This window comes from Mastacembelus armatus, chromosome 10 (genome assembly GCF_900324485.2).
Source record: "Mastacembelus armatus chromosome 10, fMasArm1.2, whole genome shotgun sequence".
NCBI classification, from domain to species: domain Eukaryota; kingdom Metazoa; phylum Chordata; class Actinopteri; order Synbranchiformes; family Mastacembelidae; genus Mastacembelus; species Mastacembelus armatus.
The window spans coordinates 733,757-761,564 of record NC_046642.1 but is presented as its reverse complement, the minus strand read 5'-3'; the positions used below and the strand labels follow the sequence as shown (position 1 = coordinate 761,564).

The 27,808-nt window shown below is 43.0% G+C and overlaps 1 protein-coding gene across 3 annotated transcripts; it reads left to right on the top strand.

Moving 5' to 3' along the window:
• On the top strand, window positions 1-27,808 carry slc36a1 (solute carrier family 36 member 1). Of its 3 annotated transcripts, XM_026331173.1 has the most exons (13): window positions 1-148; window positions 1,114-1,250; window positions 2,184-2,298; window positions 2,395-2,485; window positions 2,996-3,084; window positions 4,506-4,595; window positions 5,180-5,264; window positions 6,562-6,789; window positions 8,318-8,416; window positions 8,729-8,895; window positions 10,531-10,700; window positions 25,577-25,871; window positions 26,365-27,808. In XM_026331173.1, exons 2-12 carry the CDS (start codon window positions 1,214-1,216, stop codon window positions 25,846-25,848), a joined length of 1,443 nt encoding a protein of 480 aa, XP_026186958.1. In that variant the 5' UTR covers window positions 1-148; window positions 1,114-1,213; the 3' UTR covers window positions 25,849-25,871; window positions 26,365-27,808. The 3 variants fall into 3 exon arrangements, with proteins under 3 accessions (XP_026186958.1, XP_026186957.1, XP_026186959.1); XM_026331172.1 differs by having other exon boundaries at window positions 25,577-27,808; XM_026331174.1 differs by lacking the exon at window positions 26,365-27,808 and having other exon boundaries at window positions 1,117-1,250; window positions 25,577-25,848.

The following is a 27,808-nucleotide window of genomic DNA, read 5'->3' as shown; positions in this document are numbered from 1 at the left end:
GCCGAGCAGCCGAGTCCTGTTTTGGTTTCGGTCGGTGTCCGGTAACCAGCTGATATGAGTCCCGCATGAAAATCAGAGGTCTGCGGTCTGGGCCGCCTCTGGTGAATCCGGAACGGAGAGAGAGGACCAGGTTTTTTGTCGGAGCAAGGTTGGTGTTCGTGACGGTTCGTGACGGTTCGTGGTGGTTCGTGGTTTGGGTTTTTCCGAGCACAAAGCCCTGAAGGTGCAGCAGCTAAGCTAACGCTGGCTCACCTGGTTTGTGATGTTAAAGCTAAACTGGCCGTGATGTGTTCGCTGGGACGCGGGGTAGTGGCGGTACTAGTTAACCGACTAACTAGTAACCAGCTAACAGGGACTCCTTTTCTGTAATAAACTAAAACAACAAGCTAATTTAGCCGTGTAGCTCTGGGTTACATGGTCCTGTGAGTTTGGGCTCCTGGTCCAGGATAAGACAGGAACGATTATTTGTGCTGTGAGTGAAGAAAACACGTTTTAACGCTTATAAAAGCAAATGAGAGACTTATATTAATGTGTGTTTGCTCATGAAGCTGCTTTAATATTAAAGTAGATTTTACCCAGACATTTTAATATGAAGGTCAGTGTTTACTCACTCATATAACTTTATTGTGCCAATGAGTAGAAAACAACAATAAATGATAAATAACAGTTAAAACATAGAAACACATAATTGTTTCAACACAGTATATTTTATTGTGACGTGTAGCTTATTATATTCTTCATGTATTCTCATAGGGCTTATTTCAGTCTGGTCTCATGTCAGGCCCTTTTGTGAAAACTGCTGAGTAGCTCATCGTTTCGAGCCTTTAGTCACGCTATTTGTCTTTATGCTCACTGAACCAGTTCTGAAGTTTATGCTCATGGGGAAGAAGTCAGGTTTCACTGTGTGTGGACACATGAGAGACTTGTTTTTCTTTTCATTATCTTTATTTTTACGTGTTTGCAAGCTAAACAGCCTGCAGGAGGATTTTTATAGTGGCTTTAAAATCCTGAGAAAGAGGATGATCTGTCATTGTCTTTTCATTGTCAGGTTCATTGATTATGTTTCCCTGCTGCTACTAAATGTTACACAGAATAACTGTCTCTCTTCTGTAGCAGGAAGCCGTCAATGCTGGGCCCTCTGATTTCCCAGTATTAGTATCTGCGAGGCTGGGAACGACAACACCCAGCCATCCCCTGAACCACCCGAACCAGCATGATGACATCCAGTGACGTGGACATCCGAGGTGAAGGTATGAGGACCGAGTGTGTTTTTTTTTTTTTTTGCTGACGTATTGATCTTACAGTGGAAATATTGTTTTGTGGGATGATTCAGAATGGTACAGACTGGGTCCACAGATGCAGTAGGATTATATCTAATCCACTGTAAGGTAAACACTGAATCATCAGCAGCTGAAATCCCTCTGATGGTGTGGCTGGTCTCTTGTCTGGCAGGAGGTCACAACAATAAATATTCTCCATGATCTGACGAACATTTTTATAACTCAGTCATTTAAGGACCCCATGAAGTACAATACTGCAGGTTTACATCATGGGGATGTAAACCTGCAGACGAAAATACATTTGTTTATGTATTTATTGCCAACTGCTTCATTTTAGTACCCATCCAGTATTTTGTTCCGCTTTAAAGCCGTAAGTTGTTAAAAGGCGTGACTCTCCTAAACAGACACACAAAACATACTCGGAGTTATGTTTTGGTAGACTTGTTGAAGGACGTGTTTTTCAGAAACATTAGGAAAAAACATCCCAGCATTTTACAAACTTTCTACAGGCAGTAATTTAGAGTAAAGACTGGATCCTGATGTGCACATGCTGATTGTGCCTGCTGGGCCGTCAGTTTGAAATATTGCAGGGAGGAGTATTTTAAGCAAGGACAAACACAGTTGGATCTTACGACCATCACGTCATCAGCGACTTTTACCTATCATGCTGCGCTGTGGCAAAACATTCACCTTGGCTTGATGGTCACAGCTCAGCAGCAAATTTCCTCCAGCCCTGTCGAAAACAGCCTTATGTTTTATGTGGAAGCTTTTTATCAAATCCAGTCAAAGGTTTTAGGATAATTCATTAAATTTGTGTGGTTCCCTCATAGTATGTAATTAATGTTGTGTGGAAACAGATTTTGTCTTCATTTTAGTTTTTCTTTCTTTTCTTCTGATCCTCAGGTTCTTTGTTGTCTGACCAGAATCCATCAGAAATGGACGCTCTATGTCCGTCTCCCCCGGGACCATCCAGACCCCAACGTAACTATGAGAGAATGGGAGGTCAAACAGGAACCTCGTGAGTTTTTTAAAACCTGAATGCTGTTCCTATTCAGCAGCCAGCGACTACAGTTTGAGTCCAAATGTAGCAGCCTGATATTTTTTCCTTCTCCAGGTTTTGTCAGACTCTGATCCACCTGTTGAAGGGAAACATTGGTACAGGGCTGCTGGGTCTGCCTCTGGCTGTCAAGAATGCAGGGCTGGTGGTAAGTACACAGAGAGTTAAGCATCTGATCACACCAGGTCATGTGACAGCTCTGGGCTCACAAAATGAAGTTTAGCTCCATTTCCTGTCAGATATTCATGACATGGTAGAGATGTGGTCAGGCTTGTTTTCCAATTTGAAATTAATGATGGGATCGTTCCAGTGAGGCTGCAGCTGCCCGTGTTGTTCTGCTTACTAGACACTAACGTTTAGAAGACGCTGAGAAAACAGGATTTCTTACACTTTTGTGTGGTGTTTTCAGAAAACAGACCTGTCACGCCACTGTTGTTAATGTTGCAACAGGACACGAAGAGCAGAACAATTTTTTGCATATCTACATCGTTTGTGTTGCGAAAAACAGTGTAATGACAAAATACCAAATATGGGTGAGATTAGTGTAATAATTTGGACTTACTGATTGTTTACCTGTAGTCACACTGTGCTTTCTTATTCTGCTCACTATTTTGCAACCGTCGCAACATCATGAACTGTCCTGTGTTTCCCCGTCCAGGTCGGACCAGTCAGTCTGCTGCTTATGGGCATCATAGCAGTCCACTGTATGAGGCTGCTGGTGAAATGTTCCCATCACCTCAGTACAAAGTAAGTAAAAACACCATATAAGTATCAATACTTGAAAAGTATTGTTTGCTCCTGTCATGTTCAGGTACTTCCAGTGGTGTCAAAGAACAGATACGATATCAGCTGTTTGACGGATTCATGGGCTCATTGTGCACATTCATCTAACAGTTCTAGCTGCAGACCCTTGTATAGATAAATGAGCTGTTAAGTAGTGGTTGTCTATTAAATACAGGATTAGCAGTTTGAAGTCAAAAAGTCTTGGATGGCAGCTCTGCCACCATCTGTGTTTGTGTATCAACGTGGTCCTGCCACTCCAGAATACCTGTAATGCACTTAAAGTGAAATACTGCAGTTTAACAGCAGCTTCCCTGTTTGACGTATTTTTTAGAAACGCGTGTTTTATTTTGTTGGAGTTGAAAGAGAAAAGGCAGATGAAGATAAAAATCTCGTTTCATTGAGATTTTACATTATTTGGTGTTTCCCTGTAGAGGCAGCTGCTTCCAAAATGTGTCCTGAAGATCATGTCTTTGTCACTGCCTCCTCTGGTCTGTCAGCAGGAGCACTGGGGCTTGTTTCTGCCAAATAATGAAAGATGTGCTGTAAAGGCTTCAGTACCTCTTTCACTGTCATTTGTTTTTTTAGTGTGCACTGTGCCAACATTGGCTTGTTTGCTGTTGCTGGCTGACAGACTCTAACACTCTTAACATGCCTCTCCACCCTTTTCTACTGTGTGATCAGCAGCGTGTGGGCACTGTTGGCCATATGTAATAGCCGTATGTAATATAATGGGAGCTGCAGTCAGCGCTCGTAGTGCCGCAGTAGCCGTCCAATTTAAACCATTTATCTGTTTACAGCTGTGACAACTGAGGTGAGCAACACACTCACATCCATTTTAATGCTGTCCCTTACCGCTAACCCGCCCAACCACAGCGTCTCCTGCCCTTTGCCCAGTACATGCAGGATATACTCCGCCCCACCCTGCCACGTTAAGGAGGATTACAGACAGCATGAATGGAGAGGTTCGACTGCAAGCCAGAGTCAGAAATAGCTTCTGCACAAAAAGACGTGTCCTATCCAGACATGACGTGCTCATGGGAAAAATGCCGATCATGCTGTTTTTTGGGTTTTCTTCTCAAAGTCAAACCACCACTTCCTCTTCCTCCTTGTTCACATGCAGGTTGCATCTGCTAAGCACTGTGTCTCCAAATACATAGTTCTGCATTATATCCTTGTTAGCTGTTTATTCTTTCTTCCCTAACCTGTTTGTCTGATAATGTCACATCTGATCTTACTTCACTGCACAGGGTTCACCTACAACTTTCATTTTCAGTATAGGCTTTTTGCAGTTGTACTAGGCAGCCTTCACTGTAAGCAGTACTCTTCAGAGAGATCATTCTGTCCAAGCAGACAAGTAAAATAATAAGAGTGTGTTTCTTGTGCAGGATGAACAGGCCATCTCTGTCCTACGGCGAGGCAGTGCAGTATGGGATGGAAAATGTTTTGTGGCTGAGACGACATTCCAACTGGGGAAAGTAAGACCAGAGTTTACAAGTTCCTGCACCACATAGTTTGTTTTATGCATTGTATTGATATTATATTATATTTTAGCAATTGGACATTTACTGTACGTTTCAAATGTCTCTCTGTCAGCGTTTAATGGAGACTGATGAAGCTACTTGGATGAGAAGTGAAACGTTTCGACCTAAAAACTAGAAGTCCAGTTGCCACGACTCAACCTCTGGATAGTTTAATGTAGAGTTTTTATATTCCCTGATGAGCTAAATACTGTCCCAGAGGCTCTCCCACAGCAGCTGATGATTAGGGAAGACATACTGAACATTAGACTTTATTAACACAAGTTGGTAATTCTTCATTTTCATTTTCATTTTCAATGAAAGACTGGAAATGGCCAGAAAAACAATCCATGTACCTGAAATGTGGAAGTGTTTCTTCAGTTGTCTCTCAATTTTAACACAATATGTTTCATTTTTTCAAGCAATGACGTTCATGTGCTTGTTAGTTCAGTTTCACTATTTACTCTACAAGTTTGTGGCGGTTTTGTCTCATGACTTTCCTCTTTTGTTTATCTCTTTGTCTCTTTATCTCTTTGTCTCAGACGGACGGTGAACTTGTTCCTCATCATCACCCAGCTGGGCTTCTGCTGCGTCTACTTTGTCTTCCTTAGTGACAATGTCAAGCAGGTCATGAACACGCACACACACACACACACACACACACACACACACACACACACACACACACACACACGGCTTACACATCCATTAACTGACACAGTTTCTATGAAAATACAGAGTAAACTGACCATACTTCCTGGTTATATAAACCAGGTTCTGTTTGCTGTGATTGTGGACTTGTGGTCTTCCCTCAGTCATACGCACATGAGGGTTATTTTAGGTTATGCAGCAGTTTTCCTGTTTACTTAAGGATATGTACATATTCTCACTGAGGGAGTGAGCAGGCTTCAGAGTCAAAGTTTACATATTCCACACTAGATATTAATAAAGAGCTCACTAGTACTAGTGAAATGCTTCCTTAACAGCAGGGGCAGAGGTTTTACATGCACCGTTTTTAGCAGAACGTTTCAAAATATCCCCCAAACAACACGTCACGACTGGTGCACACGTGGCAGCATGCACTGCTTAAGCTGCCACTCAGATTCTGATACATGTGGTGAAAACACGGTGCCAGAGGGCTTGGTGAAACTTTAAGGCCGTTTATTATAAATGTCTTGTCACAGAGGTGTCTGTTTGCTCTGTGACTCCTCTGACCTTTGACTTGTGGTCTGTTTACCACCTGTTGACCCCTGGATAATGGTTGGAAACTCACACTGGCTGAATGTAAACATTTCAAACATGTACTATTATTTTTTTTTACCTGCTTTTTAAACCAGCCCATGCAGAGTAGTAATTTGTGTAGTACTGTTTCTTGCCACTAGATGGTGGGTCTGTCTGCTGTGGTGGTCTTTGTGTCCCAGCGGAACACAACTGGTACATTTTATTGCAGCTGTTAATCTTGTTTGGGAGTTTGTGGGCACATTAATTACTGTATTAGTCACATAACCTGAATAACCATGTTATCATGTTGTCCTCCAGTAAACATGCCAAACATTTGCTTAAGAAATTGATTAGTCTGAATCAGACAAAAGGAAATTGATTAGTTTGAATAAGACAAACGTAAGCTGTGTAAGGACAGCAGTAGTAGCCTGTGATAGCTGCTTGCTTTTAACATTTTGCAGACTTCTCTAGTTCTATTGGAAATAGTCAGGATCGGTTCTGATCAGCACTGAGATTAGCAGAGTGTCGTCGTTAGCCAGAAGCCTGGAGAACCTCCCTGTAATTTTTCCATCTCTGTGTCATCTTATGTACATACCTGTTCTCATATGAAAAGTTCCTAATTAGTTCAGGCACAAGTTTTCCGCTGTTTCAGTTTCTGTCCTTTCTCTGACCTATTTCCTCGCCCTCTTCCTGCCTTCAACAGGTGGTGGAAGCAGCCAACGCCACCACCTTCAGCTGCCAGATGAACTACACCAACCAGACTGAGGTCCTGGTGCCGAGCTTCAGCTCCCGTCTCTACATGCTGTGCTTCCTGCCTGCCATGATCCTGCTGGTTTTGATCCCCAACCTGAAGTACCTGGCTCCCCTGTCTCTGGTGGCGAACCTGGTCATGACCGCCAGCTTGGTTCTCATCTACTTCTACTCACTCACGGTAAACACCGGTGTTATTTTACATCTTTCTGATCTGTTTAACTTCAGCCTCATTAATTCAGACTTTCACTGTGCTTCATCAATGTATCACTGGGCAGGAAACCAAGTCATGCACAGCGTTTGATGGAGATGGTTTATGTGCATCATATTTTTGAACCAATAGTAAGATACAGGGTGGGAGTGATGCATGTGTGTTATTGTACATGCTGTACCACATGTATAAGATGGAAATCACAGTTCAATTCAGCTGCTGTCCCATGAAGTGAATCTGTATGAGGCCTAATTTGTCGTAGCAGCGTGGTTAGTTGAGAAGAATGAATTAGTGATGGTGGTTTACTGGATTACACTGAGCTGAGACAATAATCATTTTATTTAACACATTGATACAGTTTCATAAATGATCCATCTTCAGACATCAGCAGGTCAACATGTCCGACTTCCTCAGTCTGACACAACATTTGTACATTAACTGCAAATGATATTGGCCCTTGCACTGGCTCCCGGTACGTTTTAGGATTGATTTTAAGATTTTATTAATAACTTTTAAAGAACTGCACGGCCTTTCTCCAAGTTATATATCCCAGCTGCTACAGCGGTGTAAGCCTGCTCGTAGCCTGAGATCCTCTGACAGGGATCTTCTATGCATCCCCGATGTTAGAATGAAAACCAGAGGTGATAGACAGATGTGATAAAGCCTTTGCAGTTAGAGCTCCCAAACTCTGGAATGACTTACCTGAGGAAATAGGATCAGCTGACCCAGTACCATCTTTTAGAACTCTCCTTAAATCTCACCTTTACCGGCAAGCCTTTCCTCATGTCCTTTAAATGGGGACGACCTCTTTTCCTCCTTAGTATTTAGGATTTTGTTGTTCTTTTATGTCTTTTATTGTAAAGCACTTTAGAAAAGTGCTCTATAAATGAATTTTATAAATAATTAGTCCATGCTGATGCTCGTTTAGAAAACATTTTCTCAATTTTTCCAGGTGAAGTAATAATCTAACATGATTTACAAACAGCTTAAACTCCGTTTGGATTCGGCTGATTTGGGTCTGGGGTTGTTATGGATAACAGGAAAACTGGCGGTGACACAGTCTCAGATTACCTGTTTCCAGCTGTGGAGTCTTTCATCATGCAGCATCTGCTCTTTATAGATTTATAGCAGTCGTGTTCCCTGAGAAATGGCCTTTTCTTGAAACAAAAAGCAATTTCTTGCATCAGAAGCTTTCCTGATTTTCAGCACTAAGATGTATCTGACCCATAAGGGCTTTCTGTGGCTGATGAATCATCTCAGTGCAGACTTTTAGGGAAAAGTAGAGCATAAACGCTACAGGAACAGTGGCAAGAGAAAGTAAACCCTGTGAACCTTCTGGAATGAGCTGCAGTCACTTTTGGATCATGTGTAGACAAATGAGAATTAAGCTAATAACAAATACAATTATAATATTTTGTGTTACTGAACACACACATTACACATTGACAGTGCTGGTTGAAAAGGTAAATTAATGTCCATCTGTCTTTTTCCCCTCCAGCACATCACAAATCCTGCCAACCTCCCAAAAGTGGGCAGAGTCAAAGACTACCCTCTCTTCTTTGGGACGGCCATCTTTGCGTTCGAGGGGATCGGAGTGGTACGTGATCAGCTGATGATAGTTGGGGCCGAACACATTAACATGTTAATGATGCTTTGTTATACTTCATTTCAAAAATACAATTATCATAAACATATTGTTTGGATCAGTGGTATTTACTGTGCTGCCAGAGAAGATCACACTTGTTAATGTGTAATATATGTTATAATATTTGTAACCCTAAGTCAAGAAGTCACTCTGAGGAAGTGACATTTCCTTTTTCACTTCCTGTTTCCTGTTCTTTCTAATGTTGTTCCTGAATAATTTTAATCCATTGATCAATCAACAGTGTCTGTCTCTGTGGGTTGATAGGTCCTTCCTCTGGAGAACAAGATGCAGAGGCCTCAGAGTTTCTCCCTGGTTCTGTATTTGGGGATGGGCATTGTCACCTTCCTCTACATCAGCCTTGGCACCATAGGATACATGTGTTTTGGAGAACACATAGGAGGGAGCATCACTCTCAACCTGCCGAACTGCTGGTAAGGCAGCAACAACATTTTCTGGACTGGTGTCTGAGCAAAGACCTGCTTCTTTTAGCAGGATGCATGTGCACACTGTGTGTACAGGCCACACAGCTATGAGGTTTATGGCTGCACAGAGTCAGACGCTGTTGAAGAGGCTGTCACTGTGCAGCCTGTCCCTCCCCAGGTTATTTGAGCAGTGGGTCCTGTTTTCTGACTGATTTTCTGTGTATACACATAAAAACGAACATTTTTTAATTACTTAAGTCAAGCTACATAATCATGTTTACAAACATACACATTTGAATAATACTAATGGGTGCAGCTATTGCTAAACCAGCAGTACAGTGGAACTGAAGGTGAATTTTAAAGATGAAGAAGTGGGGTCAGAGTGTCTTTATACTGCCATCTAGTGGCTGTTTTAACAACTGGAAGCTCGCTCTGCCTCCCTGCAGACGCTGAGACCATGTCCCAACAAATTACCAATAAGTTTGTAATTTCATGCTATGGAGAAGATTCAGTCTGTGTTCTGTTGGATCCAGAACTCTTCTTCTGTCAGATTTACATGTGAATGGGTTTAAGGTGCTGAATGTATTTAATTGGTTAAATTCTACAAATTTTTATTTTCAGTCTGCTGTTTTTGGGTTGTCTTTATTGGCTTCCCCATATCAGCCTTATCAATATATAATACTCCTCATTACCATCAAGCAAAGTTGCCCCAGAACTCTGTGGGTCAGGTTCCTTGTGTTCGGGGGGGGGGTACTCCAGTGCAAACAGACATAAATACAGATGTGTGCAAAGAGCTAAAAGGTGCCAGTGTCATAGTGCAGGTGGTAGAAGGGAATGGTGGAGAGCTATGAGTTTAAGAGTTGGATGGCCTGAGGGAAGAAGCTTCCTTTGTGCCGAGCTGTCTTGATGTTTGGAGCTCTGAAGCGCTGGCCAGAGGGCAAGAGCTTCAACCACTGACACGATAAGTGCAGGATCTGCTTTATCCCCTGATCGTCCTTTCTTACCTAGCCATGAAGCCTTCACTGTTTCAGATGTGCCCTTATATGTCGTATGCTGAGAGAACCAGGAATGGTTAGCAGACTGTCTGTAGGTGACAACGTTTTCTCTGTCTGGAGGTTGTCACTGCTGATGCTAACTCCTCATTTCTCTTTTTTTTATCAACACCATCAATCCCCATCCACCATGAATGCCTCCTGTTAGCTCATTTTCTTATTTGGGGATAATAAAGATATTAAAGACTGGATTTACTTATTACTTGTTATCACCATCACAGGTACAGAAGGCTGCTGTCTTTGAAAATAGCCCCCATGAATAGTCTGATGCCTCTTATTAGTGAATACATTGGCTGTTCAATGAGGTTGAAAAGCAAAGACTATAATTACCAGCATCTCTTTACAAAACAAGCCAGTCAGTGTTCGTCGTGTGTTTTATAAGGACGACCACATGATTCCTCTTTATCCTGTTATGTGTTTTTGACAGACCTCGAACATGAAAAGGTTTTTGATTAGCTACATGTCAGTGCAATCAACAAATTTAAATAGGACTAATGAATTTTTTATACAACACTTTGCATTTAGTCTGTTCATGCCAGTTTTTTGTCTTTCTCTCATTTGCTTGACTGTTTCTCTGTTTACCCGTTTCCAGGACGTACCAGGCTGTGAAGCTGCTGTACTGCTTTGGTATTTTCATCACCTTTGCCCTGCAGTTCTACGTTCCAGCAGAGATCCTCATCCCGCCGGTAGTGGCTCGCGTGTCAGTGAGGTGGGAGAGAGCTGTCGACCTGCTGCTTCGCACAGTCCTGGTCATCTTCACGTGTAAGTAAACGGAAACAAAAGGCGGGTTGCAGCTGCACCAGGCGTCACGATGTAAAACCGTAAAGTACGAACGAATGATTCCCTCTTGCTGTAAGAACGGTTTGTGATAGATAATTTTTATGTTTTTCATATTGTATATTTATTTTTATATTTGAAGGCATCCTAGCTAGACGACTGCTAGCATGGACGTGAACAGTGCATGTTTAACTTTTTGAAAAAACCTGCTTTTCGTGCACATTTTGTTGGACCTTTAGTGTGTGTGTGTGTGTGTGTGTATATAAAGTACATAAAGTATTTTGATGGGAACACTCAGTGTGAGCAGAGATATAGGTTTTGTTTACAAGGAAGCCTTGTGGGACACAATTTGATATACCAGTGTACACGGTAGTGTTATATTGTACTAGTTGGCTGAACTCGCCTAACTAGAATCTAACTAGTGTCAGGAAGAGGTCAGACATTGCAGAGGCTGTAACAAAGAACAGAGGAAACCAAGCCCTCCCTGCTCTCCTCCACCTGCTCCCATCCTTCTCCATTTCACTTCCTGCTGAAATGAAATAAGGTTTCACCAGTTTTGGCACTGTGTATCAGTTCAGACTGGACAGAGGTCAGCCTTGCTTTCCAGGCAGATTTCTCTGGACTTTTCTCTTCCAGTTTTTGTACAGTCCTGCACAGTCAGGTGCAGCTGAACACCAGTGATTCAATCCTAAGGAGGAACGAGAGGTTGGTGTCTGCTCTGCGCTTCCTTCATGGCTTCTATAAAGCCTTTAACCTTATTTATCTGGTGTGTTTAGGTTTTTATTCTAATGTTATCAGGTCCACTGTAACAAATGCTGGAGCAGGGACAGTCAGAAGGCTAGCTGGCAGTTTAAAGGGATCCCAGCCAATAAACGATGGTGTTTTTAATGACAAGCAGACCATATCTAGGACCAGCCTCTTCTTTTCACAGCCAGTCACTGTATGTTGTGGAAATACCAGCATCTTACGGCCACTTACTGTGGACCCATCCTCTAATTGTCATCCACTTTTTACAACCCTGTGTTGTTCAGGCTTTAGTTTGTGTGTAACACTTGCACCGTGGTCTCTCTGTGATGGAGTAGGGAACCCAATAACTTCCCAGTCAGCTCACTCCCCTCTCTCTATCCGGTCTCCTCCTAGTTCTTATCACTGTTTCCTTTAATAGCTCTGATGTTCATAGCAGCAGTGGTTCTTCAGTTGTTGTTGATTCCGCCTGTCTTGTTCCTGCCTGGACACTTTGTTCTGATTTAAAGCTGCTAGGTTGAGATCTCCAGTATCTCCAGTAATTCAGTCAGTACTGGTTACCATATTTAAAAAGACCACTAGAGGATTAATCAGGGAAAATTGATTCAGGGTCATGTAGACTCCCTCTGGAGGTTTTCTGGTCACTTGGTAGGAGATTACAGGGAAGGGCAGACCCAGAACTCACTGGAGGGACTGTGCATGTCACTTTGCCTGGAACCACATCTGGATCCTTAACAAAGAGCTGGAGGACTCTGAAATTCTGAAATCAGAATATTGGTGCTACCTTCTGTGGCCAAAACAGCCAGACCTGGAGCAGTGGGTGCCTGCTATTACAAAATGCTACCACTGAAAACGTGGATCCTTCCACTGAGCCTGATTTCCACACTGATTAGATTCTGTAGCAAGATGTGATTGATGGCAATAATTAAATTCTGCATTGTGAATGGCAAACGAGTTGGTGATTGCTTTTGGTTTTGAATAAGAATCCGTTCAGTCACTGAGGCAGCACATCGTTGTAAGTGCAGAGTGAAGCTGGAAGAGAATTCCTCTGAGAATCTCGTTCTTTGAAACGAGAGCAGATGTTGGTTCTTCACCATCCGGGGGGGGGGGAGCCTTTGTCTTCGCTCCAATACTGACGCTGTGTCTTAGTGACGTCTGTGCTCCGAGGTTATTTTAGTGAGCAGCAAAATTCAGGCTAACGACATACAGAAAAACAAAACTCACGACAGCCTTAGTGCCGGTGCATCAGCTTTGATCTTCTAGATGCTGCAGAAGATTGAAAGTACATATTAAAATTCACATCACATCTGCACTAAATGTTCAACAGTAACAGCTAGAGACAATGTGGGCAGGGTTGGAAGAGTAGTGGAGCCTGAAGACACACAGAAAGATCTGAAGGTCTCAATCTTCAGAATCAGGAAGGATTTTGCCACAGTTGTCTCGTTAACTCTGTTTGTCTTGGACAGATTTGTTTTAAATTTGTCAAATATTTTTTATTTTCATATCAGATCGTCCGGCCACGCTGGAATGGTTTTTAAATGGTGGTGGTAATATACGTGCAGTATTGCAAATACATTCACTTTTTCAACAACGACTCGTCATATTTTCCTCATTTGTGTCAGTTGGAGCTTCTGAAGGGTTAAAAGATAAGAGTTAGAAGAGACAGCGGCCCTGAGCAAACCCTCCACTCTCTGCGCTGTGACTTGTGCTCTCTCTGGAAAGGTCACTTCTGCTCAGTGCTGGGAGATTTCTTTTCAAGTGAGCACTTCATCCTAATTTAGCAGACATACGCTGAGGGGCGGAGGATCTTACTGCTGCTGTTGTTTTAGATCACAGAGTCTGAGTGGCAGCTTTAGGAACGCTACTCGACTCTGCCTTGTTTCTTGCAGTTATTCGTGCCCTGATAACTTTTTTTTGACCGACTGCCTGAAGACAAGTCCTTCAACTGCTGTTTGATCAGTTAATAAATCTCAAATGAGCCTCTGGTGAAGCTGCACCAAGTGATTCTTGACCAGTTGTTGCAGACACTTCTGAAACATCAAACCTCGATTAAATATGTCTCCTTGATTGATTTAGTTATTGATTTGAAGCTGCATGAATTAGGTGTTTGACCTCTGAGTTCACAGCCCTGCAACAATGATGATAATCCTGTGTTTGTCATGACCTGTAAGACCTTCAACATTATATGTGATCATTTGACTGTTTTACATTAAAAAATTGATCAGTGCAGTTTTAAGTAAACTTCATTTATTGCTGCCAGTTTAAAGCGACTCAGGTATTTCAGGGAGCCCTGGAAATTATAGACAAAGAAATTACTGTAATTCTTCTTCTAGTGTTGATTTGCAGTTGGATTCCTAGTTCTAGCTAAGGATGGAAATTATTATTATTATTAATGTTAACTCTGCTGTTTGTACAGTTTGAAAACTTTTGGCTTTGACAACTGTGTCTGAAAACCCAACAAACTCCCCACCTCTTCGCCCCCCAGCTCTGAACTGAGGACAAAGATGAATAGGTTGTTAGCAACACATAGGCTGCACCAATTTTCACTCTCATTATATAATTTTTCTACAAATAAAAACTAATGCAATCATAATAACTTTAAAGATGCTCTAATCACAAAAATTATACCAATAATGAGAAGTATTGACAATTCCTGGTTTCCATAATACGCTCTCTTTAGTGGAGCTTTAAAGGGAGGTCATGTTCACCCATACATGCTGAGAAATAAGCCATGAAATATAATCAGTGTTTTGTTCCCGCCTGGACAGCAGCTATATAGAGACAGGTCATTTCATTTTCCTTTGTCCGAGTCACGTCGCCACAGGCTGGAGCTGAGCTGCAAGCATGTGTGGTTGAGCTGTTGATGGGAACGAGAAAGGACTCGAGGACGTCGACGACGCCTCCTCTTTTTCTTTTTCTCTTGTTTTGTGCTTCATCCTGGAGCACTGTGCCACAAAGGTGGCGTGCCACTGGGAATGCATGTGGCATGTTGTCGGGCTGTAGTGCTCTCATATTTTTACCCTTTCAGAAACATGATGTGGGCTCACATTCACCTTTACGTCTCGTGGAGCCGATTCACCTCTGAGGTTTGGCCTTTGCTTTCTGCTCCTATTTCTGCTCATATGAATTAGCATGAGTCTGTGAGAGGCAGTGAATCAAAGCTCAGATGTGGGGTGATGTGGTCTGTTTTTAAAAAGTCCTTTCACAAAGGCAATGCAATGAAAACCAAAAATCAATATGCATAGAAAGAATTACAGTAGACCACTATAATAGACTACGAAATCATCTTAAAATTCAATGAAAGTACTTCATTAGTTAATAATCAGTTAATCAATGAAGTGCACTTAAGTGCTGTGGATGTGACTTTCTGCTGAGTCATCTGACTCTTTGCTGATGTTTTATTGATTAGATGATTTTATCAATAAGCTCTAGTAGCACTTGAACACTGTCATCTTGTAGCTGTGGTATCAATAGTGAAACGTTACGTCAGTTAACGCTCGAGTGCCAGCGGTCTCACCTGATCAGCCCAAAAGGTTGAATCTCAGAAACCAATCAGAACACGGCAGCTCAACGTGCACGTCACGTTTTTAAACCAGCTCTGTCTTTGAATCACAACCTCCGTCTCCAAACACCCAAACCGGCGGCTCGTTCGGTGCGTGAGCCGAGCTCAAAGAAGCACAGCCTGAGCAGCTGGACTCAGCAGACAGGTTCAGCTTGAGGATTCCTGTCTTTGACATGGACCTGCAGCCGGGTGGGGAAGGTCAGCGTCTCCCTCCAACACCACTCCATCTCTGTTTCCTCTCTGTTCTCAGTCTTCTCTCCCTCCCTTGCAGCATAAGTCGCTGTCCTCTCACAGCTGCTGTTTAGACCCTAAAAACAGCTGAAGCCAAAGGTAGCCTTCACTCTGAGCATGTCAGATTCTTGGATTTTCACTTCATAGGTAAAAATGAATTGCAGCGATTTGTGTTTATATATACTAAAATATATGAAATGTGTTTTTATTTAACAATAAATAAATAAATCCTGAAGTGGATGTCAAGCAGCTGCGTGTCAAGCCTCAGTGATCACTGCCCCCTCTGCTTTTCTTTTGTGGCGTTCTCTCGTATCCATACCTTCATTTTCTATCTGCACTGGTACCACCCACAGGCCTAACCTGGCCTTTAGATGAACAAAAGACAAGTGGCTGTGTTGGTGGAGACAAAATCAAAAGTGTGTGTACTTCTGGATACTCGAAGGCCTCTATGGCTGGCAGCTATGCACACCAACCGCCATTAATAGTTGCGTAAGAAATGAAAAAGGTTCAAGCTGCATATTTGCACATCTCCGGCACACACGGCATGAAATGTGTGCAAACTTCAGATTGTTGATTCTGGAGGGTTACAGAAATGGATGCAACGTCTCTCCCATTTGATTCAGTGCCAGAAAGTGTGTGTGTATGTGTGTGTGTGTGGGGGTGTTTCCAGAGCCATCTGATAGGATGACAAGCTCCTCTGATAGAGTAAATTCTGTCACCTTCTGAGATCCATTAGCTTATTGGACACAGCAGCTTATTATACTACGAGACAGGATTTAACAGCTGTGGAAACTTGTTGGACTGACAGTTGCCTGTAGAAATACTGCAAAGAATTTATGTAGTGGTGGTGGTTTTATTGAAATATAAGTCTTAACATGAACATACTTAGCCTGAACATACCACAGTAAGCTTCATAAAGAGGGATTTGCTAAGTTCCTACAAATCTAATTAGCAAAGACCATTTGAGAGGGATGAAGCTTCTCTCTGCAGCACTGCTGTACCAGTGTACCAGTGTCTTCTCTCCAGCTGGCACATTCTCCCAGTTAAACCTTCATTCATGTCGTATCAGGGTGTTTGATTTGAATCAGAATCAGAATCAGAATCAGAATGAGCTTTATTGCCAAGTGAGTGTGCACACACACACACACAAGGAATTTGTTTTGGTACAGGGGGGGGGGGGGGGGGGGGGTACTCCAGTGCAAACAGACATAAATACAAATGCTACAAAGGGTCAAACAGTAAACATAAATGCTACAGAAATGCTACAAAAAACTAAAAGACTAAGAGAAAAATGCACAGATAACCTGAGAAACAGGATGAAAGGGGAACTAATTGCTGTGCAAAGAGCAAGAAGGTGCAAGTGTCATAGTGCAGGTGGTGGAAGGGAATGGTGGAGAGCTACGAGTTTAAGAGTTGGATGGCCTGAGGGAAGAAGCTTCCTTTGTGCCGGGCTGTCTTGATGTTTGGAGCTCTGAAGCGCCGGCCAGACGGTAAGAGCTGGAAGAGGTGGTGACTCGGGTGGGTGGCATCCAGAGTGATTTTCCGAGCTCTTTTTCTCACTCTGGAGGTGAACAGGACTTGGAGGGTGGGTAGGGTAACACCGATGATCTTCTCAGCGGTCCGGACTGTCCTCTGAAGTCTTCGGATGTCTGATTTAGAGGCAGAACTAAACCAGACAGTGATGGAGGAGCACAGGACCGACTCGATGACCGCTGAGTAGAACTGGGTCAGCAGCGTCTGTGGAAGGTTGAACTTCTTCAGCTGGCGCAGGAAGTACAACCTCTGCTGGGCCTTCTTCGTGATGGAGTCGATGTGGAAGTTCCACTTCAGGTCCTGAGAGATGGTGGTGCCCAGGAACCTGAATGACTCCACTAGTGCCACAGTGCTGTTCATAATGGTGAGAGGGGGGTGGGTGGGGGCATTTCTCCTGAAGTCCACAACCATCTCCACTGTTTTGAGCGTGTTTAGCTCCAAGTTGTTGTGACTGCACCAGCGAGCCAGCTGCTCCACCTCCTGTCTGTATGCAGACTCTTCACCGTCCTGGATGAGACCAATGACAGTGGTGTCATCTGCAAACTTCAGGAGTTTCACAGAGGAGTCACAGGAGGTGCAGTCGTTTGTGTAGAGGGAGAAGAGCAGTGGGGAGAGAACACACCCCTGGGGGGCGCCGGTGCTGGTGATGCGGGAGCCAGAAGTAAATTTCCCCATCCTCACTAGCTGTTGCCTATCCGTCAGGAAGCTTGTAATCCACTGACAGGTGGAGTCAGGAACAGAGAGCTGGGAGAGTTTATTCTGGAGGAGTGATGGGATGATGGTGTTGAATGCTGAGCTGAAGTCCACAAACAGAATCCTTACATAAGTCCCTGGTTTGTCCAGATGTTGCAGGATGTAGTGCAGCCCCATATTGACTGCATCATCCACGGACCGATTGGATCGGTAGGCAAACTGCAGGGGGTCCAGGAAGGGTCCAGTGACGTTCTTCAGATGGGCCAACACCAGTCTTTCAAAGGACTTCATGACCACGGATGTCAGAGCCACTGGTCTGTAGTCGTTGAGTCCTGTGATTTTTGGCTTCTTGGGGATGGGAATGATGGTGGAGCGTTTGAAGCATGCAGGGACTTCACACAGCTCCAGTGATCTGTTGAAGATCAGAGAGAAGATGGGAGCCAGCTGGTCAGCACAGGTTCTGAGGCATGATGGTGAAACCCCATCTGGTCCTGGTGCTTTCCTTCTCTTCTGCTTCCTGAAGAGCCGACACACATCGTCCACACTGGTCTGAAGTATCAGAGCGGGGGAGAGGGGGTTGATGGATGGAGGTGTTAATGGTTGCTCTGGAGGACAATCAGAGCGGGTGGGGGGTGATTCAAATCTGCAATAAAACTCATTCAGATCGTTCACCAGCGTTTGATTGCCTATTGAGGAGGAGGATGGAGTCCTATAGTTGGTTATTGTCCTCAGGCCTCTCCACACTGAAGCAGAGTCGTTAGCTGTAAACTGGTTTTCCAGCTTTTTGGAGTAGCTCCTCTTAGCTGCTCTGATCTCCTTATTCAGTGTGTTCCTGGCCTGATTATACAAGACCCGATCACCACTTCTGTAGGCATCTCCTTTGGCTTTACGAAGCTGTCTGAGTTTTCCAGAGAACCATGGTTTGTCGTTGTTGTATGTTAAGAAGGTCCGGGTGGGAATGCACATGTCCTCACAGAAACTGATGTAAGATGTAACAGAGTCCGTGAGTTCATCCAGGTTTGTGGCAGCAGCTTGAAAAACACTCCAGTCAGTGCATTCAAAGCAGGCCTGTAGCTCCTGCTCTGTTTCCCTGGTCCATCTCTTGACAGTTCTCACTACAGGCTTAGCAGATTTAAGCTTTTGCCTGTATGTTGGTATGAGGTGGACCAGACAGTGGTCAGACCGACTTTGCTCTTTCATGTACAGGATGGTCAGTTGGTAGTTTAATGGGAAAACCATCAGCAGGCAAAAACCAAGTTGACTTGATATCTAACTGGTTTGTCTGGTCCCATGTTGTGTGAATGTCCCCATCCTTTTGCCCACCGTCCAAACTTAGACAGGCAGTCGTGAACGTTGCAGCCACCGTTGTGTCTTTAGACTTTTAGTCTTGTAATCATTTCAGTCATTCTGGTGTATATTTAGTGTTTTGGCATCTAGCAGTTATCACACAATGACCGTGTAAGTTTCTGTTGTGTCTCAAACTTTCTTTTGTCCTTTGTCGTATGTGATTTTCCTGGTCATGCTCTTTCTACCCATAGTTCCATTCACTGTGTCTGTAAAGAAGCCAGCAGAGGTAATGATGTGTTTTCTGCTCATTCCTCTGGGCACCAGGCGTTGTAACTCAGTGGACACCAGTATTTGATGAATAACAGGAAAGTGCTGTCATTTCTCTACTTTTCTCTGATTTTCTGTTTCTACAATTTCATTTCACTGCCCTGTCTCTACCTTCAGCTTCTGGTGGCTGCTCAAGAAGTTTGACTAGTTTGTCTTTTGACATCTAGTCCAGGAAACATGGATGCCCATTCAGTCACCCACTTTCCATTTTGGTCAGGAGGTAAATAAATGATTTCACCTTCTTGGTTTCAGGAGAGATTAATATTGATTTATTCATGGAGTCAGACATCCTTATTTATGACTCTGTCCCTCAGAGACTTACACTTGAAAGCAGTTATTTTCCAAAATTGTCAGCTTAGCTTGAGAAGGTAAACAGTCCTCTGGATTCACTGCAATGTCCACCCTGAAGCCCGGACTGTACCTTTGTTCACAGACACACTCCACTCTGTCTGCTGGTGCTTATTAGTCTGCACACACATAAACTCCAGGTGGCTGTTCAAGGCTAAATCTCTATCATTCAAGATCAACAGTCAGAGGTGTGTTGTTATACTTCTGGTTACATCACAGTCATCGTAGGTTGTTAAAGTGCTGTAACAGAGCAGGGTGATATCTGATGTGAGCTTTTTGCTCCACATGGTGTTTGTGTATTTCTGTTTTTTCACCGATGTGCTGTGTGAACAAACAGTAAATAAATGAACGTCTTGCCATGAGCAGCTCATGTTGAAATCATCACTGATTTTTCTGTCAGTGTCTCCGTTGTGGGTTGCCTGAAATAACACATGACCTCAAAAACACATGCAGAGAAAAATGAGTTAATAGGAAAAACACAGGGGTGTTTATGTCCATTACTTTCCTGAGATGTTTGTCAATGCACAGTGAAGGGCAGAATGCACACAAATCCATTGGAGCTGACTGTAATTACAGAGGAAATGACTGTCTGTTACTATAAATTGTGACATTAACAACAATCACTTACATTTCCTGCCCAGTGCAAGTCAGTCAAGCTGGAGCTCGTTCGTCTACAAACACACGTGTTATAAAACAGGAACAGTCCCTGAGCTCAGCCATAAGCAAACATGGTCACTGGTGCTTTGGTTTTCTTTTTGGGAGTAACTTTAATGGATTTCCTGCTTTGTTGTGTAAGTGATCCTATGTAGGACTGTTAACAGGTTAAAATGATGTTAGGGTTTCTAGGTCAGTTCTGAAATGATGAAGTGCTCAGGCCTCAGTCCTGCAATAACTGACAGTGAAGCTGTTTGTCATCCCTGTGGTTTCAGGTGCTAACTGTTCGTCAGGTAGATTGTGCAGAGGAAGCGTCAGTATGAGACGCTGTGGGACAAGAACGTCCAGGGGGTGAAAGGTGCGGCACTGGTGGATGTTTGATCAGCTTTTAGTCACCCACGGAGCGGATCCGCTCTAAAAATTGTATGTTTCTATTTTGTCACAAAAAGATCGTCGAAAAATGTGGATAAAGTATAATACATTTTATGTCTAATAAAACCTTAAAGTCTCACGATTAAAATGGCATAAAGCAATTTAGGATCGAATAATCACAGCGACTACAGTTTCTTAATATTTAACAACAGTAAACATACAGTACAAAACGCCGCTCTTTACCTTTCTCTCGTGTAACTTCATATCTGTAGTCAAACATGGAGTGCCGCATATCGTTCTGTTCGTTAGAATCCATAGAACAAAGTGCACCCATGTTTTAGTCCAAAAAGACGTAATATTGTACAGTAAATCCATAAATCCATCGTCCTCCTCATAATAAGCCGTAAACCGCTTCGTTTTACGGCTGTTTTGTCCGTTTATTCAATAAAGTTTGACATAGCAAGCTTCTGTGAATCACATGAGGCCTCAATCAAACGTGTTGTTACGTTTCACAGCGTAACTGACGGTAAAACCAATAGAATTCACATCCTCAGAGAAAATCCCAGTCAGGGGGCATATTCTAACTTCGATTGACAGGAGAATTAGCCAGTCAAATTGGTCGTAAATGGTGACAGACGCATCTTGTAGCCAATGATGAGGCCTAAAAATCTACATATCGCTTGTCGTGCCAGATGACGCAACAGTGGGCTTTAACGCAGCCCCCACTCCTACTGTAAATGTAGCCATGACAACACTGGGCAGGCAGCGCTCGACGCTAGAGGGGGAGGAGTCATGTTTCACATTCTACAGCGCGCCGATAGAAAACTGGGACGCTTTTGCTTCAATCGGCACCAAGGCCGTCAATATTACTCTTAAAATGTAAGAACAACAGCTAGTTTTATTTAGCTATGTGTTGTCGGCCATTTGCAAAAAAAGGGGGCGGGGTGACTAAGAAGTTGAAAGAGCAAACTGGTCCTGTCACACTTTTATTCCCAGGCTGCTACAATTTCATAAATCATAACTCAGACCTCTTTCATGTTGCTAAATATTTTTTCATCAACTTTCGCTTGTTTGTGCTCACTCCCTCACATTTCCTGGTTAAATAAAGGTTAAATAAATGAAATAATAATCATCACAGTCCAAATTGATTTCAGCCCCTCCAGCTGACTGCCAGCTCCTGATTAAACCAATCCTCACATGCTCCCGGGGACGTGCTGTAATGGCAGCTTCTGTTACCTTGTTATTTTGTAATTTCAAACAACCATGAGCCGCGAAATTGAACCGGTAACTTTGATGAGTGTACGTCCTGTTTCCACGTGGCCAAAGGTTTGATTGCACTGCCGACGTATCCTACGGGCAGAAATAAAGCATTTAATTTTCTTAGAAATTCTAGCAATTTGTAGAGGAAGTAGAAGAAATAGTTTAGTGCAGACGGCCACCCCCTCCAACCAAAGTGTGTAATTACATAGCAGGGAAATATTTGTGCCTTTCTACAGGCTCCTGCTATTTTTCCCATCACCTTGGGCCCTCACATAATGTTTGTAAGTCAAGTGAAAGTGCTGGAGTCATGATGGCTCATACTGGCCTGAGGTGTATATATGCAAAGCACTGTTCTGAAAATTAAAGTACGCACCACTTTCCTTGGCAATAGAAAAGTACAAATAAAGTTTGTCAGACTGTTTTGGTTATAAAAGAAGAATGTTTAAATTTGAGCTTTTATTGTTTGAAGCAGGAGTAGCCAACCCTGGTTATTGCTCCCCAGGGACTGAACACACCTGAACCAGGTAATCAGCAGGACGGTGGCTCTTCAGGAGCAGGGTTGGGCCCCCCTGTTTTAAAACATGCTTTTCTGATCATAGGAAGCAGAATACCATGTATGTACCTGTGATCACAGTGACCAGCCCTGTAAACAGGAATACAACGACTGCTGAGGAAACCTAACTAGTTTCTGTGTCCTTGGATTTAACAGGTTTTGGTTCAGCCAAACCCTGTGGTTCACCCTGAGAACTGAGCATTTTCTTTTCTAGGTGTTTCATAACCAAAGGGACAGTCTGGCCTCATGGTGGTACTTGATATTTTCTTCTGGACCAAAGTGGACCAGGTGCCATCGTTAGAGCAGGAGAAACGCTGGTTGCTGAACTCAAGCCTTCAGCGGTGGATGGGAGTTGAGCCAGAGATTATGATGATAGAGGGATTATTCAGGCCCAGAGGCAGAGGAGCTGAGGTCCATGCCAAGAAAAATGCCGGTGAGGGATCGTAGCTGCTTAATTAAATAAGATCCTCTGGCAGGGATGAGACTGCATCAGCATAGTTATTTCATATAATATATATTATTATTTTTAGAATTTCCATTCTGGGATTAATACCGTTTGTCTTATTTAACATTTTATTACTTTGTTCAGCTAATCATATCTGCAAACCTGCAGGAAAACCTAATATGTTAAGTCAAACCACTCAGCTCTCTCTTAAACACAGAAGCATTAAGATTTTCTATTCATTTTGTTGAAATAAAGCGAATACCCTTCATCCAGGTGGAGGTGTGGGACTGACTCCTCTCCATAAGTAACGCTGGTGAAACCCAGATGGTGTTGAGACATTTGAGCTTCATCCCCCCAAGGAAAGCTGCCTGAGACCGTCTTCCCCCTGCTGTGACTGGAGGAGGAAGTGCTGGAGCTTCAAATGCTTTCATTAGCACGATGATGTGTTTTCTCTGGTGGTTGACCAGTTTCTCTGCTCATGGCTGAGCAGGTCCTCTCCTGGCTAATTAACGTTAGCACACGCAGACCTTGCCTGCTGACGTACTTTTGGTCTCAGTAGAAATGGCCCTGGAGCCTGTTGGGCAGACTGAGCTCCGTCTTTAAAGTTCTACCATCCACTGAGCCAGTTCAGGGTGCTCCAGATGAAAGCTGCCTCCCACCGGCTCCTGCTCAGTAATTGCTGGCGGCCAGGTGAAGCCATGAGACGGTAGGACGCCATCTGGAGCATCCCGATACGTTATATCGGTGCCATGTTCCTGAACGTGCCATGAACCATTCTGAGCACAGAAAAATTATAAATAATATTTTAACGACACGATGAATAATTTAGTTTGAGCAATCCAATATATATTGGATTCTGAATAATGGCTCAGCTTTACTTGTTTGCCCTCTCACAGATTGCTCATCTTTGCAGGCAGTCAGAGCGAACGTCAATTCTGACTGGACTCATATTAAGTTATTCTACGGTTGGTAATCAAGTTTCTTTCAAAATATAATTTGTGTGCATGCAAAAAACCTCACCTGCTGCCATTACACACACAGGAAACTAAGGCCGTCCATACCAGACTTAAATCAGACCTCAGGGCAAATCCTACTGTTCGTAGCTTTGTGGGCCTGGAGGTAGAGGAGCTGCCTCCCACAGTGGATTTGAAAGATGTGTGTTTGATTCTGCCTGCTGGCAGTCTAGAGGTTGGCCAGACCTCCACTCCCCCATATCTCTGACTCTGTCCTTATTTAAACTGTTGATGCTGGTGTGTGTAAAGAAAAAAGCATAAAGCTTCAAGTTGTTCGATAGTGAGCTGTGTTAAATGTGGGAGGAGTCATTTATCAACAACCCCTGGTTTCCCACTGTAATAGGTCTGGATGTTACTGAACATATTTCTGCATTAATGCTCATTGTTGATGAAGTGACAGCATTTCAGTTCACTTTTAAAAGCTTTGTCTTTCTTTCTGTGTCATTTATAAAATAAATGTATTACAGGTTCCAGGCTTACCAAGCGAAAGTTATTTCCTTTTAATTTAATTTGTTTGTGTTTTTGATCTGGTTCAGTTTACGCCACTTTTAGTTTTTTATTTTACTAATTGTTCCTGCGCAGCTGTGAAGGTAATAAAACACACCCACTATAAGAAAAGTCTCAAACCATCACGGTCTGATCGTTGTCTCTCTGTGGACAGTCGACAGGAACAAAGTGGACCATTTTCATGTTATGGCCAAATTAGTTTGCTCGGAGCGGTTCTTCTTCAGCCCTTTTAAGCCGCCTGCTGATCCAGGTTCTGTCTGTCTCAGGGGACAGCTACAGCCTTTCAGCTGCAGCCTTGCAGTTGATTTGCTGTGAAGGCTCAGCCTTCTCCTCAGGCTCGCCCTGCCCCTCACCGTTCTCCTTCACAGCCTCTCTGCCTTGTTTGATGCCTCGAAAAGCTTCAAATATAGTTTGAAGAACACTCTTCAATGGCCAGGGCCTTTTCCTCGAGCTGACAGGGTGACTCCCCGGGAGCGTGTGGTGGCAAGGTGCTTCTACTTTTCACCTGCTGTTAGGTTAGTGTGACAGCGTGTGTGAACAGGCAGCAGCAGGTTATTGGTTGTGCGATGTACGTAGAGAACAGGAGCACCTGATCTCGGTCTCTGCTCCCTGTGGGAGGAGATGCTAAAGGAGTTTTTACAGAGCGTCTCTTTTTTTCTGAGTCCGTACATGAAACGATTGCAAATATGCTTAGCCGAGCGGTCCGATCAGACCCCTTGATGCTGTTTATACCCGTTTCCATGGCAACAAGCGCAGGTGACCGCTCCCTGGAGCCACGCGGTCATTTGCCGACACGTGAAAATCAGCCCCCACATTCACAGCGTTATTCCCTCACAGCAGCAGTCTCTGCCCTCGTCCTCATGTCGGTTCTAAATACGCGTCACCTCTGCCGAACCTCTGCTCCCTCTGCACATCTGGGTTTCCTGACACCCCTGTGAGCAGAGAAGAAAATAGAAGTTGTCTCCTCTACAGGATACTCATGTCTACTAGCTTCACTGTTTCACATGATCATCTGATAGGGTTATAGGTTGTTAAATCATCAAAAGAAAGGTCATAGGTCAAAGCTATTTGCAGCCAAAGACATGATTTTTGTCCATTTTCTTTCATGTCAGAAGCAGATGTTGGAAAAGAAGGACTGGTCTTATATTTGAACTGTACTTCTAGTTGAAAGGCGTAGAAGAGAAGGAGGCTCTGGTATTAAATGGTGATCAGCAGGTAGTGATGGCTGATTCTGCTGATCGCTCATTGATCAGTGACGACCTTTAGTAAAGCCTGTGTTTTAATCAACTCTCAACATTAGCCTCTAAGGTGAGGTCTGTGTTTGTCCTCCAGGTGCTCTCGCCATCTTGATCCCGGAGCTGGACCTGGTCATCTCATTGGTTGGCTCCGTCAGCAGCAGTTTCCTGGCGCTGATCTTCCCTCCTATCCTGCAGAACTTAACGTTTCACACAGAGGGCGTGTCTCCACTGGTGACCATCAAGAACGTCGTCATCAGCCTGGTGGGGCTGATCGGCTTCCTCACGGGAACCTACATCGCCATCGTGGAGATCATCGCCCGCAACACGCTCAAACACAACGAGACGTTCTCCTACGTGGTCCAGTGATGACGCCCAAAGACTCTGTGCAGGTGGAAGTAAACCCACCCTGGACGTACAGGAACCATTTTAGGGAACATTTCAATACTCTTCTTTGTTTTGCTGCTGTTGTATGTGGTGGCCACCCTAACGTTTAACTGCTGTCTACACTCACTCACGTCATTAACTACAATCATCTGAAATTATAATAATTCTGGTAAAGGAGAATTAATTCAGAGACCTGAGGGTTTTTAGAGGCAGTTTAGAGTTTTGACAACCTGAATATATTGATGTGTTTAAGAAAATATTGAACTACTTCACAAACTGGTATCGATTTGGTCTGTTAAAACTTATTTAACATCCATGTTAGGTTGTTTGTGAGAGTGTAGACATCTAACCCCCGTCACAAACAGCTTCTCACACGTTACTCAAACCTGGAATCCGACTGCAGCTTAAAGATCAATATCATAAAATCCCACTGAGGGTTTTACAGGGAACCAGTTCCAAATCAATAGGAAAAATGGATTCTGTGCTTTTCTGTTTCAGTCATCGGATCCTGACGGCGATGTTGGTTCCTGCTGCTGTTACGTGTCTGAGCCTGTGTGTTGTGCTTACAACAGTGCAGAAGTCAATGACATTCACCACAGGAAAACAGAGCAGTCCTTGTTGTGTAAATATGACGTCTGTGTCCTTAAACTTTGACTTAGCAGCTTCATCATTATTATTCACATTTTTCTTTTTCTGCAGGGGCAGACAGTTTAGGTTGTTGTCACATCAACAAATGACGTTGGTCTCATCCGTATTGTCCTTTTTCCTGCTCATTAAATCACTAGTTCAGCATTAAGCGTTATTCTAAGCCTTACTGCTGCGTCTAACTACCCATAGTTCATTTGGGTTGGGCTGCTAAAGTGACGGGTCCCATTTAAGACAATATATCAGCTTTGGACTGAAAAGCTAAGAAAAGGTAGCTCAGATGTGCTTTGTGTGTGTCTAACAGATAATCATGTCATTTAAATACTGACACACACAAATCTGAAGATCTGAACTTTATAATTTCAACATCTTTATTTCTCATAGTCCTGAGATATTAAACACTTTATAATAGTTATAATATCTTTGAGTGCAGTTATACTCCGAAGTGCAAAAGGGACAAAATACAACAGCAGCATTTTTGGTGCTGCTGAAATAATATTCCAGTCAGTGTATAGTATTAATAAAATCCAAAGGAAACATTTAACTTATTGATGACAAGAAGAAGAATGTTCATATTTTACATGGATGTTTTTACTTTCTGTGTATTTCGGTTTCTCTTCCAACCAGTGTTAGGATCCAGTTTGATGAGCAATCATTAAAATCCAACCCTGCAGCAAAAAATAGGCCTGTTTCCCTAAAAATATGAGAAAATCTAATAAATATAAACTTTTCCATAGGAACCTTTAGAACAACCTTAAACCTTTTGTCTGACTATGTTTTCATCTTTTTACTGTCTTTTCTGAATCAATCAGTCAAACAGCTTAATAAGAGAGAAACTCTGCTTGTAGTATAACGTAATGCTGAATGTAATATGAAACACACCTTTGAATCACAGGCTGTAGGTAAAATAAACCCTGTACGTCTACGTCAGTAGGCGAAGGCCTCACGTACTGATACTGTAAGTTCATTAAAGCTTCTGTACTGTTGTATGTCCTCAGTGTTTAAATGGCAGTATAACAAAAGCTTCTTTTGTTATTTTCATCTTAAAACCTGCAGTTTTTTAAACTGTTAAAGTCGAATGCTTTGAGCCTTAAGTGTAAAAGTGTTTGTTCTTTTAGATGGAGGTTGTTGTTTTTTTTGTGTAATTCCCGTCTGTTGCACATGTAAATATAAATACTTATGCAGTAATTAGTTTGTTTTTTCCCAAATGGACACTTTAAGAGAAGAACAACACATTTCCATTATATCACACTTTGTTTGTCTTTTTGCTCCGAATAAATAACGTACGTCTTTGTGA